General features: G+C 39.4%; 1 protein-coding gene across 2 annotated transcripts; it reads left to right on the forward strand.

Annotated features, from left to right (window-relative positions):
• Positions 1-1,450: 1,450 nt before the first annotated feature.
• On the forward strand, positions 1,451-11,049 carry praf2 (PRA1 domain family, member 2). 2 transcript variants are annotated; one of them, XR_012950365.1, is made up of 4 exons: positions 1,451-1,638; positions 6,978-7,195; positions 7,679-7,872; positions 8,912-11,049. XR_012950365.1 is itself a non-coding variant. In XM_076082905.1 (3 exons), the coding sequence occupies exons 1-3, from the start codon at positions 1,460-1,462 to the stop codon at positions 7,816-7,818; spliced, it is 537 nt and encodes a 178-aa protein (XP_075939020.1). In that variant the 5' UTR covers positions 1,451-1,459; the 3' UTR covers positions 7,819-8,898. The 2 variants fall into 2 exon arrangements, 1 of the variants encoding a protein (XP_075939020.1); XM_076082905.1 differs by lacking the exon at positions 8,912-11,049 and having other exon boundaries at positions 7,679-8,898.
• The last annotated feature ends 2,003 nt before the right edge of the window (positions 11,050-13,052 follow it).

Raw genomic sequence — 13,052 nt, forward strand, 5'->3', positions numbered from 1 at the left:
AGACGTCCCAATGATGTTTCAGTAAGGTTGGATGAAGGTTATGCACTGCAGAAGATGACACTACAATACACATTGATGGGGACGCAGCAACCAGCACTCGTACACCACTCTGGGGTTCAATTTACCTCCAGGTCACAACAGGAGGGCGTTTGAGCTGACCAGAGAGGCATTGTTGGGTCAATCAGGGAGTACGGTCAGTGGGACTGGTGGACCTTTCTGACCATAGTGTGTTGGGATACCCCTGTAATCTTAGATTAGGTGTCCACCACTCTCTGAAGCTTTGTTTCACTCCTCGCCTTAAGATTCCCAAACCAGGAGATCAGGAGGACATTTAAAGTTGATTCAATGAAAGATCTATAAAACAGAGGTTCAAGAGTGTAGTTCCTCAGTAAAAACAGTCTTACTTATGCTATTAGGGCGACAGGAAAAGCATCATGCTGTAGGGGACTTTTTAGCTATTTAGCGACGTGCAAGATATGTGAAATTAGAATGGCCAGCAACAAACTGACTGTTACATCACTTCCACACCAGTCGTTTGGTTCATTTGGCCATATATGCTTACTCCTTGACAGTAGATGGATTTGCTCGCTTTCCTTCAGGAAAATAATAAAATGAGGTGTTTCATTCTTATCCACTCAATGAGACTAAAATATTCAGACACAATCATTGTCATTAGTTGCAAAAAATATTTGCCTTCTTTTCCTGTTTTTTTTAAACAATCCAAACACCGCATTCTCTCATTGAGCCCCTATTATGCTTACAGATATGCTGTATTGACATATTATAAGGCATTCAATTCCCATTGGGATACCTTGATACTGTATGGGTTACACTCTGAGGTGGTCTGCTATCATTCTGAAGTGACACACAACGTTTCCCTTTTTACTAGTTAAGTGATTTGAATTTAGATGCAACATAGCTCACATATTACATTTAGATATACATATTACATTAGAGAGCTTTCATTTTGAAATTCCACATCAGAATGGCCTGAGTGAAACTCTGAGGTGGGCTGATGTCAATCACAAATGTATCGTTTATAATTAGGTTTGACTAATTACTCACACAATTGAAATACAATTTTCCCTGAAATACAGGTGGTATTTACTCTCATTTTTTAAAATTGATATATATATATACATATATTTATATGTATTATTCACTGTTTCATTTGTTTAATTTATTAATGATTATTAGTAGTAGTAGTGGTAGTAGTAGTAGTAGTAGTAGTAATATGTGTTTTTCTCCATTATATATATATACATTGATTTATATATCTTTTTATTTATTTAGGGTTTTTATTTACGTGTCAGACTGACTGACAAACTATGAATGAGCAATAGATAATTAAGTAATAATGGTGCAAATATTTCGGTAAATATTTCCCCCATCTCGCTCACGCCCCCCTTTTACCCCGCCGCGCATTCTGGGAAATTGAGTTTATTATCGCTCAGGAAAGATGGCAGGCGTGCAGCCGCCACCCCTCCGGAGCCTGGATGATTTTCTCCTGAGCTCGGCCCGGTTCTCCGCGCCCGATGTGCGCGACCTGGACCGCTGGAACAACCGCATCATCAACAACCTGCTGTACTACCAGAGCAACTACCTGGTGTCTGCGCTGGGCCTCCTGCTCGTGGTGGGGTAGGTTTCATTCTTCTGACGTGGTCACCCCGCCCCCCCTAACCCTTTCTGTCTCTGTCGAAACGAACGCACTGGAAGCCTGTAGTGAACACTGTGGACTTACAGTGTGTTTGACGTTCTCCTCCAACATGACACAGACTTTAACAAATAAGAGAACAGACTTAAGGCTACAGCAGCCTTTAGCTAATGCTAATGATGCTAATATTCCTATATCCTGCTCTCCTTTACTGCGGTCAAGTCAGCAGACACTCAGATCTCCGTGGTCAACTCAGCAGACACTTAAATTATAGTGCACCTATACGCTGAAACTTACGGTAACAACCAAACGGCACAGGACGGGAGCGAGCGAAAGATTTTGCAAAGTTAGCGGAAAGATTAACGTGAAAACCTCCGGTTTTCTACAGACGAACATCCGGTTTTCAAAATAAGATGCCAACAAAGTATACATATTGCATAATGAAATTAGATTAAATGAATTATATTCACATTAAGTATAAAACATGCTACCTGCATCTCCTGAGTTAAAGGGAAAATACACCTAAATTGTGCGTAAAGTGTCTTTATTCTTTGATTTGAGGGTTGCTGGAAGTTAATAATACCTGACTGACGGTCAATTAAGATATTTTACGAAGCAAAAACTCTGAACTGAATTTGTATCTTCAAATGGCACATTTTTTAAATGTTTAAGGTGCTATAAAAATGTTTTTCTCAATAATTCCACACAACGACTAATGCATATATGTTCAGGACAAAAATGGGTCATATCACAATATTTAAGGTGCTACAAAAATATTTTTCTCAATAATTCCAGACAATGACTGACATGTATGTGTTGAGGACATCGTTGACTCCACCCATACTGAATATTAGACATTTTTACTGTACCAATTAAGAGATATTTCAAATTAAAACTCATACATTTGAATCGAGAAAATATCTAATAAATGGATATTTGAAGTGTAATAAAAACAGTTTTCTCAATAAGTCCAGACAATGACTGATATACATGTGTTGAGGACGTCGTTGACTCCACCCAAACTGAAAATTAGACATTTTTACTGTACCAATTAGGAAATATTTCAAATTAAAACTCATACATTTGAATCGAGAAAATATCTAATAAATGGATATTTGAAGTGTAATAAAAAGTTTTTTCTCAAAAAGTCCAGACAATGACTGATATACATGTGTTGAGGATGTCGTTGACTCCACCCAAACTGAATATTAGACATTTTTACTGTCCCAATTAAGAGATATTTCAAATTAAAACTCATACATTTGAATTGAGAAAATATACACACAAGGTGATATATTTCGAGTGTTTATTTCTTTTAATGTTGATGATTATGGCTTACAGCTAATAAAAAACCCAAATTCTGTATCTCAGAAAATTTGAATATTGCATAAGACCAATTTAAAAAAGGTTTTTTAATACAGAAATGTTGGCCTACTGAAAAGTATGTCTATGTACAGTATAAAGTATGCACTCAATACTTGGTCGGGGCACCTTTTGCATGAATTACTGCATCAATGCGGCATGGCACGGAGGCGATGAGACTGTGGCCCTGCTGAGGTGTTATGGAAGCCCAGGTTGCTTTGATAGGGGCCTTCAGCTCATCTGCATTGTTGGGTCTGATGTCTCTCATCTTCCTCTTGACAATACCTCATAGATTCTCTCTAGGGTTTAGGTCATTCAAGAATTTGGTTGAGAATCACAAGGAGTGAACTGCGGCTGGAGTCAGTGCTTCAAGAGCCACCACACACAGACGTATCCAGGACATGGGCTACAACTGTCGCATTCCTTGTGTCAAGCTACTCCTGACCCAGAGACGTAAGAAGTGTCTTACCTGGGCTAAGTTGCCTGAGCTAAGTTACCTGGACTAAGGAGAAAAAGGACTGGACTGTTGCTCAGTGGTCCAAAGTCCTCTTTTCAGATGAAAGTCAATTTTGCATTTAATTTGGAAATCAAGGTCCAGAGTCTGGAGGCAGAGTGGAGAGGCACACAATCCAAGTGTCTTGAGGTCCAGTGTGAAGTTTCCACAGTCAGTGATGATTTGGGGAGCCATGTCATCTGCTGGTGTTGGTCCACTGTGTTTTATCAAGTCCAAAGTCAGTGCAGCCTTCTACCAGGACATTTTAGAGCACTTCATGCTTCCCTCTGCTGACAAGCTTTATGGAGATGCTGATTTCATTTTCCAGCAGGACTTGGCACCTGCCCACACTGCCAAAAGCACCAATACCTGGTTTAATGACCACGGTATCACTGTGCTTGATTGGCCAGCAAACTCGCCTGACCTAAACCTCAGAGAGAATCTATGGGGTATTGTCAAGAGGAAGATGAGACATCAGACCCAACAATGCAGACGAGCTGAAGGCCGCTATCAAAGCAACCTGGGCTTCCATAACACCTCAGCAGTGTCAGTCTCATCGCCTCCGTGCCACGCCGCATTGATGCAGTAATTCATGCAAAAGGAGCCTCGACCAAGTATTGAGTGCATACTGTATACTGTACATGGACATACTTTTCAGTAGGCCAACATTTCTATATTAAAAATCCTTTTTTTAATCGGTCTTATGTAATATCTAATTTTCTGAGATACAGAATTTGGGGTTTTTATTAGCTGTAAGCCATAGCCTAAACACTCGAAATATATCACACTTTCGATGATATTCTAATTCATTGAGATGCACCTGTATACATCAATCATTGTTTGGAATTGTTGAGGGAATACTTTTTATAACACTTCAAATATTCAGAAATTACCTGTTCCTCGGTACAAATGTATGACATTTACTTTTAAATATCTCTTAATTGGTACAGTAAAAATATTTGATTCTCAGTATTAGTATAGTTAGAGATGTCATGAACACATATGCACTAGTCATTGTCTGGAATTATAAAGAAAACTCTTTTTATAGCATCTCAAATATTCAGTTATTGGATATTTCTTGGAACAAATTAATTAATTAACTTTAAAAAAATCTCTTCATTACCACAGTAAAGATTTTTCATTTTCTGTATATGTGTGGTCAGAGATTTCCTCAACTTATATGCATTAGTCATTGTGTGGAATTATTGAGAAAATAGTTTTTATAGCACCTCAAATATTCAGAAATGTACCCGTTTCTTGGTACAAATGTATGACTTTTACTTTGAAATATCTCTTAATTGGTACAGTAAAAATGTCTAATTTTCAGTGTGGGTGGAGTCAACGATGTCCTCAACACATACATGTCAGTCATTGTCTGGACTTATTGAGAAAATACTTTTTATTACACTTCAAATATTCATTTATTAGATATTTTCTCAATTCAAATGTATGAGTTGTAATTTGAAATATCTCTTAATTGGGACAGTACAAATGTCTAATATTCAGTATGGGTGGAGTCAACGATGTCCTCAACACATACATATCAGTCATTGTCTGGACTTATTGAGAAAATAGTTTTTATAGCACCTCAAATATTCAGTTATTATACGTTTTCTCGGTTCAAATGTATGAGTTTTAATTTGAAATATCTCTTAATTGGTACAGTAAAAATGTCTAATATTCAGTGTGGGTGGAGTCAACGACGTCCTCAACACATACATATCAGTCATTGTCTGGACTTATTGAGAAAAAACTTTTTATTACACTTCAAATATCCATTTGTTATACTTTTTCTCGGTTCAAATGTATGAGTTTTAATTTGAAATATCTCTTAATTGGTACAGTAAAAATGTCTAATATTCAGTATGGGTGGAGTCAACGATGTCCTCAACACATACATGTCAGTCATTGTCTGGAATTATTGAGAAAAATATTTTTGTAGCACCTTAAATATTGTGATATTACCCATTTTTGTCCTGAACATATATGCATTAGTCGTTGTGTGGAATTATTGAGAAAAACATTTTTATAGCACCTTAAACATTTAAAAAATGTGCCATTTGAAGATACAAATTCAGTTCAGAGTTTTTGCTTCGTAAAATATCTTAATTGACCGTCAGTCAGGTATTATTAACTTCCAGCAACCCTCAAATCAAAGAATAAAGACACTTTATGCACAATTTAGGTGTATTTTCCCTTTAACTCAGGAGATGCAGGTAGCATGTTTTATACTGTGAATATAATTCATTTAATCTCATTTCATTATGCAATATGTATACTTTGTTGCCATCTTATTCTGAAAACCGGATGTTCGTCTGTAGAAAACCGGAAGTTGTCTCACGTTAATCTTTCCGCTAACTTTGCAAAGTTCTTCGCTCGCTCCCGATCTGTGCCGTTTACCGTAAGTTTCAGCGTATATGTGCACTACAATTTAAGTGTCTGCTGAGTTGACCACGGAGATCTGAGTGTCTGCTGACTTGACCGCAGTTCTCCTTTGGAGAGGAAAGTGCTGAGTGAGGAAGAAGCACTCAGGGATTTGACTTCAGTAAAAGTAGCCTGATACCCCTGTGTAGAAATACTCATTCAAATGTTTACCAAAGTAAAAGTACAGAAGTATTAACATGTAAATATACTTAAAGAACCAAAAGTAAAAGTAGTCACTCTGTAGAACGGCCCTTTTCCAGAATGATATGTTATTGTATCATAATTATTGATGCATTAATGTGTTCATCCCTTTAATGTTCCAGCTGGTACAGGTGGGGCTTATCATTTAGTGTACTGTATATACTGCAGGGTAGCTGGTGGCTAGTTACTTTTCACCATTGCTGTTGGACTGTAGTGAACGATGGATTTCAGATGCAGTCTTAAGCGACTCTGTTAGTCCGTCTGGCCCAAGCTCGCCTTGTTGCCGCCTGGTTCTGACCAGGCGGCAACCTCAACTCCGCCATTGAAGCCAATGAGGAAGTGTCTTAAAACGTTAGCTTTCATAGCGACTTCAAAATCAGAACTAAAGCTAATCTTAGAGGCAAAAATTACAATTATTATTTATCATTTTTTACATTCTCTACTACTTGGATGAGACGACTTTTGTCTTCTTACCTTGGCCAGACTCGAGCGTGTTTGTAGTGTTTCAGTGCAAAAGAGAGCACGAAGACTTGTCCTGTTTTATGAAGTTATCTACAAGTAGAGCTAAAACTATGGCATCAAATCTGCTTCAGTGCCACCGTGTGGCTCGTTGATGTGTTTTTAATCGTTCTTGGACTAAAACGGAGCTCTTTGGCACCGTGGGAGAAGATAATATCTGGCTTCGATGCATCCTTTTTATACTTTGGATCTGCATGCGGGATTTGTTGACAATAAGAAACAATACAGAATATTGCCAGCACCCCATTCTGTCTACTCTACAATAATGTTACTCAGTATCTTCAACGCTTCTGTGTGTTGGTAAACGTGTCTTTTGTCTCTCAGGTATTGCCAGCCCTACCAGTTGCTCGTGGGGGCGACGGTGGTCACCTTGTTGTTCCTGGGCTTCGTCTGGGTCGCCGAGAACCAAGCTCCCATTCGCCGTTTCCGTAGAAACCACCCTACGATCGCCGTGTTGGCGATTCTCTCGGCCAGTTACCTCTTTGTGTCGGTGCTGGGAGGTGTGGCCGTGTTCCTGTTTGGGATTGCCTTCCCCATACTGAGTAAGACAGGAACACACGCATGTACATAGATACTACATACATACCACACCAAAGCATGAACTGAATGTTCATCAGCCCAGTTTTCATTTGCTTTTGCTTTGCAGTTGGAGCATGAAGACTGTATTGTGTGCAACATACAAACACAGAAACTGACTTGCCGTCCCTTAGGCGTCCAAAGCTAACCAAGCAACGGAAGTTGCGAGTGAGAATGAGTTAGTTGGACATAGTTGTGGAATTAGTTTTATAGAGCGCATAATACTGAATTTATCAAGATAACGAGTATACATTTGCATTAACAGCAAATTGTAACTGGAGCAGGTCAAACAACAGGGAGCCTCCTACAAAGATATGATGAAATATACCTCTAAAACATTTCTAATATGAACCTGGTTCCTCTGAGGGAAATAAGTCTCTCAGATAATCATCTGAGAGATGATGGTGATGTGAGTAATGAACCGATCCCCTCATCCCTTCTGTGTCCAGTGGTTCTGGTCCATGCGTCGGTGAGGCTGCGCAGCCTGAAGAACAAGCTGGAGAACAAACTGGAGAGCATCGGTCTGAAGAGGACACCCATGGGACTCCTGTTGGAGGCCCTGGGACAGGAACAGGAGGCTGGATCCTAGAGGGGGAAGAGGAAGATGAGATGTGCAGGGGGGAGGGGAGGGGGGCATCTGAAGGTAATGGCGTGAGAAATGGATGTGAGGTGGGTGGAGAATGGGACATAGGAGAAGGAGTAAAGAGGAAGAAAAGAAGTAAAAAGAGAGAGTCAGGAACAAATGAAGTAAGCGGACGCTTGGGGAAAGGACAGATGAAAAGGTTAGAACTCATCATAACAAACAAAATGATGGAATCCTCCCCGATATGCTTTTGCACTAAAAGCACACATTGTGGTGTTTCATTTGTTTAGACATGATACATTTCTGTGTTGACTGTAAATGTGCAGTGTCGTAGCCGTATGGGCATATTCCCATTGAACCTTTGAGTGTCGACACATTGACGTGCTCTTTTCTTGTCATCCTCAAACTCTAATCTAAACGATCTGCGCTCCGTCTCAACGCCTGTGGACCTGTGACGTTGGTAGCGTCACGCGAGGGAAAAGTCAACAGATTTCGACAATAGTCATAATTTAACATTAAAAGGTTCAATGTCATGAAATAAAAGTTAAATGTGCGGCTCTCCAGCCGGTGCTTCAAAACACATCCAGTTATGGACTCACAGGTTATGTTTCATTATCCTTCCAATAAGCACGTTAATGCATTAAGTGCTTATTGATAAGAAAACCTGGAAGTTAAGGCCATCCACATCTCTCATTCTGACACCAGCTGACTGGCCTGTTTACTGCCACAGTTAAAATATCATTTTATTACTTTGTTCTTGAAACAGTATTACTTAATTATTCTAATCTTACAACTTTTCTCCTTTAAGAAGTACAATTGTATTCTGACTTCATCTTCAACAATTTATTTTATGGAAAATTACAATACATTTTATGTATCAACTATTTCCTCAACATATGATGATATTCCTGTTTTATGTAGAAAAACTACTCGATTCTTGACATTTTTCACCTTTTTCTCAGAATATTACAACCCTACACTATTTGTTTCCCCCATGAATTAGAACTTTATTTTCATAACTTTACAGCACTTTTCTCAAAATAAATTGTTTTAATCTCTGAACCCCCCCCCCCCCCCCCCCTCCCCTCCCTCTCTACAGTGGCTTGAATAAACAGTGGCCTGATGTCCTCCTCCATATGTTCTTCCTGCTGCGTGACCCCCACCAGGGTCTCCATACACCTCCTGTGGACAGCAGGAGACCCAAAGTATTGGTCCTGTGCTTTAAATACGGAACAAAACAAGTAAAACCCAAGTATCTGACAGGTCCATTATGAGTACAGACCACTGTACTTCTAGCTGTAGATTTCAGTCATCCAATGACAGTCACATTCAGCAGAGCAGACGGAGGCGATACAGTAACCGGAGTCTTGTGGTATTACGTAACTCGACCCACTGACTTCAAATGAATTCCTTTTTTCATTTAGTGTTGACTAATTCCGTGCTGCATTGAAGAGTTATTTAGATAAGATGCAGTTAAATGGGAGATCTGAAGAAGAAAACGAATCGGCTCCTTCAATCACAGACTCTTTGTCGAGTGTAACAGAGTGGATAAACACATGAGTCATTTCAGTGTTGAACAGCCCTCCACTGCTGCTCTCCCAAGTGCTGGCAGCTGGGAGAAGCTCTACTGGAGCAAATGAATGACTTTGAACTTCCCCTTAATTCCTTTTATAACTTAAATCCTTGTTACCATGGACAACCACTCACCAAGTTTGTTGCCTCCACTTGTGGTAGCTGCAGTTGTCTCTTTGTCATTTACTCCCGGTTTTTAGCCATGCTAGCGATGTTGGTCAATCATTCCACCACTTGGGTCCAAACTGAAATGTCTCCACCAATGCTGGATGGAGTAGAGTTTGGTTCCAGACGTTGGTGGTGCCCAGAGGAAGAGGCCACCTGACACAGCTGATCCGTGAGTTCACAGCTTTCTGATTATCCAATGAAATATTTCAACATCTAATCAGGCCATGCTTTATGAATATACTAAGATGGTGAACATGCTGAACAATGTAGCTAACTAATGATCAGCACGTTAGCGTTGTCATTGCAAGCATATTAGCTATCTGACATTAGCATTTAGCTCACAACCCTGTTCCCCAGAATAAAGCTTCATACAGCCTCACAGCGCCTGCTAGCATGGCTGAAGACTTTTAATCTTGTTATTTATTCATTATTATTTATCTATATTGAAGAGTGACTAAAGAGTCCATAATTGTCATCACCTAAGTCAGTACAATGGTTGGTTCCTTGCTCTGTAGACATGATGTAGGACAGCTGTACTCTGAAGGAAGACATGTTTTAAAGACAACCTTGTTTTTTAAGCTAACGAACATTTAGAAGGAACTGCTATTTAAAAAGTGTTTGTCGGCAGTTTTATCGCTAATGATTTTGTAGCCTCGACGAAAAGCTGAGTGAAGGTATTTGACTAATTGTATGCTACAGCTGCCTGTTGTGAGGACTATGCATTGTGTTGCTTTGGTTGAACCAAACATGAAGACGAGAAGTGTTCTATACACCTGTATGTGCTAACCTTCCTCTGCATTCCTGTATTCCTTCTCTATTATTTTCATTCATCGGACGATTTAACATACAGATTCTTTGCCGTTTTGTCCAAGTTTGTGAAATTGACTAATCATAACATGAGCAAAGGATTTATCAAGATGCAGAAGATGCCAGCTTTTGTTTTTATGTATATGTATTTTTTGATAATTAAGTATATTGCTGACAATTGAAAGTTGGTTAGCCTCAGTGCCCTGCAGAAACAAACCGATTTTCTTATTGCTATGTGTGCCATTGCAGTTTTCATATTTGTCCTGTACAGTTATGTTTTAGACATTTAGCTGACGGACTCATCCAGAGCGAAGCAGGCAACATGGCTGTTCTGGGGCTTGAACACGTGACCCCACTGTTGATTGGCTCTCTAGCCGCTATCTGCAGTTTGTCTTGGCACAGCATCACAAACAATTCAGGAAACACACCTAAATCTGAGCAGAAATAATTGCTGTATGGTCTACTTTGTAACTCACAAGGATTCGCTGTTTTACTACAACGTACGTAAGGGAACGTTTCTGTGTACTTTTAACTCGGTTTACAGCTAATGATTCTAAATGTTCCGTGTTGCCTTCCATTCAGCTAAATGTTTGAATTTTGAATCTCCAACTCCATGTATTTGACTGTTTTGCCAAAAGCTGATGACATGTATTTAAAACGTTTTTTTCTAAATAAAACAAGAATGCTGTACAGCAGTGGAATATCTATCTATCTATGTAGCAGCTAGCTAGGTAGCCAAACACAGGAACTTACACTCACTCAAAATTTAGTTAAGATAAAAAAATGACATTAGAAAAAAAATATAATATCCATGAAAACAACATGTCAAATTTGCAACGACTGTCACATACAAAGATCCAACTAGACAGCTAAAGCAAGGGAGCTATACCAAGTGAAAGCTGCAGGTGAGATTGACACGGCTAGCATTAGCTAAAGCTAATTTGACATACATTCTTCCCTGTTAACCTATGAATTAAAAATATCAATTTAATTGAATATCTTGAAATGTTTGTTTGCCATTCCACGTAACTAAATGAGACAGTAGCTAAAACCAATCATGATGGGGAAAAACCCAAGCTAGCGCATGCTAAAGATAACTAGCTCATTAGCAGAGTAGCAGTGACCACCATGTCAGCTTTTGACTCTAGAGTTCAAGATCAATTGATCTTGAGAACAAACACAACTTCCACCGGGACATAAAACTGGAAAACATCTGGATCGAGACCAGCTCGGACGTCCCGCGAGTTTGCCTCATTGACTTTGGTGTGAGCTGCTTCATCCAGAGAGGAGCCTCTTACCGCGTCTTCTTCGGTAAGATGTCTGGCTTTACTCCTGCTCTTCACTAACTTACCCATCTGTGACTTTACATTGAACCAAAGCTCCTCATCCTCACTGTCTTTTTATTATGTCTGTATATTCTAGGTACTGACATCCCCCCAGAGTGGTACGATGGTGGTATTTACAGAGCCAGACCCACCACAGTGTTTCAGATGGGAGTGGTCCTGTTTGAGACGCTCCACAGTGGTGCAGAATTCGATACCATCGGGTTCTTTACAAACCAGCTGAGAATCAGAAACGAGCTCTGCGAAAGTAAGAAAAACATACGGAAACATGTCGGCAGACACAAATCTGTTCATTTTAGTTCACACTGTGATGGATCAGAGCCGTCGCCCTCACCTTTCTTCTCCTTCTTTCTCTCCAGATTGCCAGGATTTCTTACGGATAAGTTTGAACGTAGACCCCGATCAGTGTTCTACCCTGAAACAGCTCAGGACTCACCCATGGCTCCGATAAACACACACACACACACACACACACACACACACACACACACACACACACACACACACACACACACACACACACACACACACACACACACACATTTGAATCAAATCTTTAAGTAAAATTACATTAAAAAAAAAAAATTCAATCCCACACTTGAAACTTGTATAAATGGAACATATGTGATATTTGTGAATATGTGACGTGATGGGCAGGTGGCACCTTGTGTGGTAGCCTCGGCCATCAGTGAATGAATATGAGGGTGTGAATGATGACATGTAGTGTAAAGCGCTTTGAGTGGTCGGACGTCTAGACAATGTCATACACACACACACACACATCTACAAACTCTACCATTCACACTTTAACATGTATCAATAGTATCCTTCTAAGAGATATCTATTCAAACATTTGATTTATTGTATCATTTCTGAGATAGTAAGCGAAAAATTAAGGACTATTAAGTCAAAATATTCGCCTCACATCATCTACCACCTTCAAATGTCAGCAACTGACTTTCCTTTTATGTCCCAACGAGAGCTCTCAGATCTTCCAATGCCACGTCTTTTAGCCGCTTTCTGGCTTTAAGTCCCTGAACTGTGGAGCAGAAAAGTCTCTTTGAATCTTTGACAGGAAATGAAATCCTTTCTTAGTTTAGCTTTACTGGTGCCGTTGTTAATGTGTTGTTGATGGCGATCAAACTGTTTTTTTTCTGTCACTATTTCTTTTGCTTGTTTGCATGAAATGTACAATAAAGTTACTATTATAACGATTATTATTGTTATTATTATTAATAAACACACAGTCCAAAACACTAAATATTATTATTATTGTTATCATTAGTATCATCCTTTCATTTGCTCTTGGGTACTTTCACTTGAATATGACTGAAAGCATAACTCTGATGT

The sequence above is a fragment of the Anarhichas minor genome, unplaced genomic scaffold (genome assembly GCF_050575085.1).
Source record: "Anarhichas minor isolate MPS153535 unplaced genomic scaffold, ASM5057508v1 ptg000113l, whole genome shotgun sequence".
Lineage (NCBI taxonomy): Eukaryota > Metazoa > Chordata > Actinopteri > Perciformes > Anarhichadidae > Anarhichas > Anarhichas minor.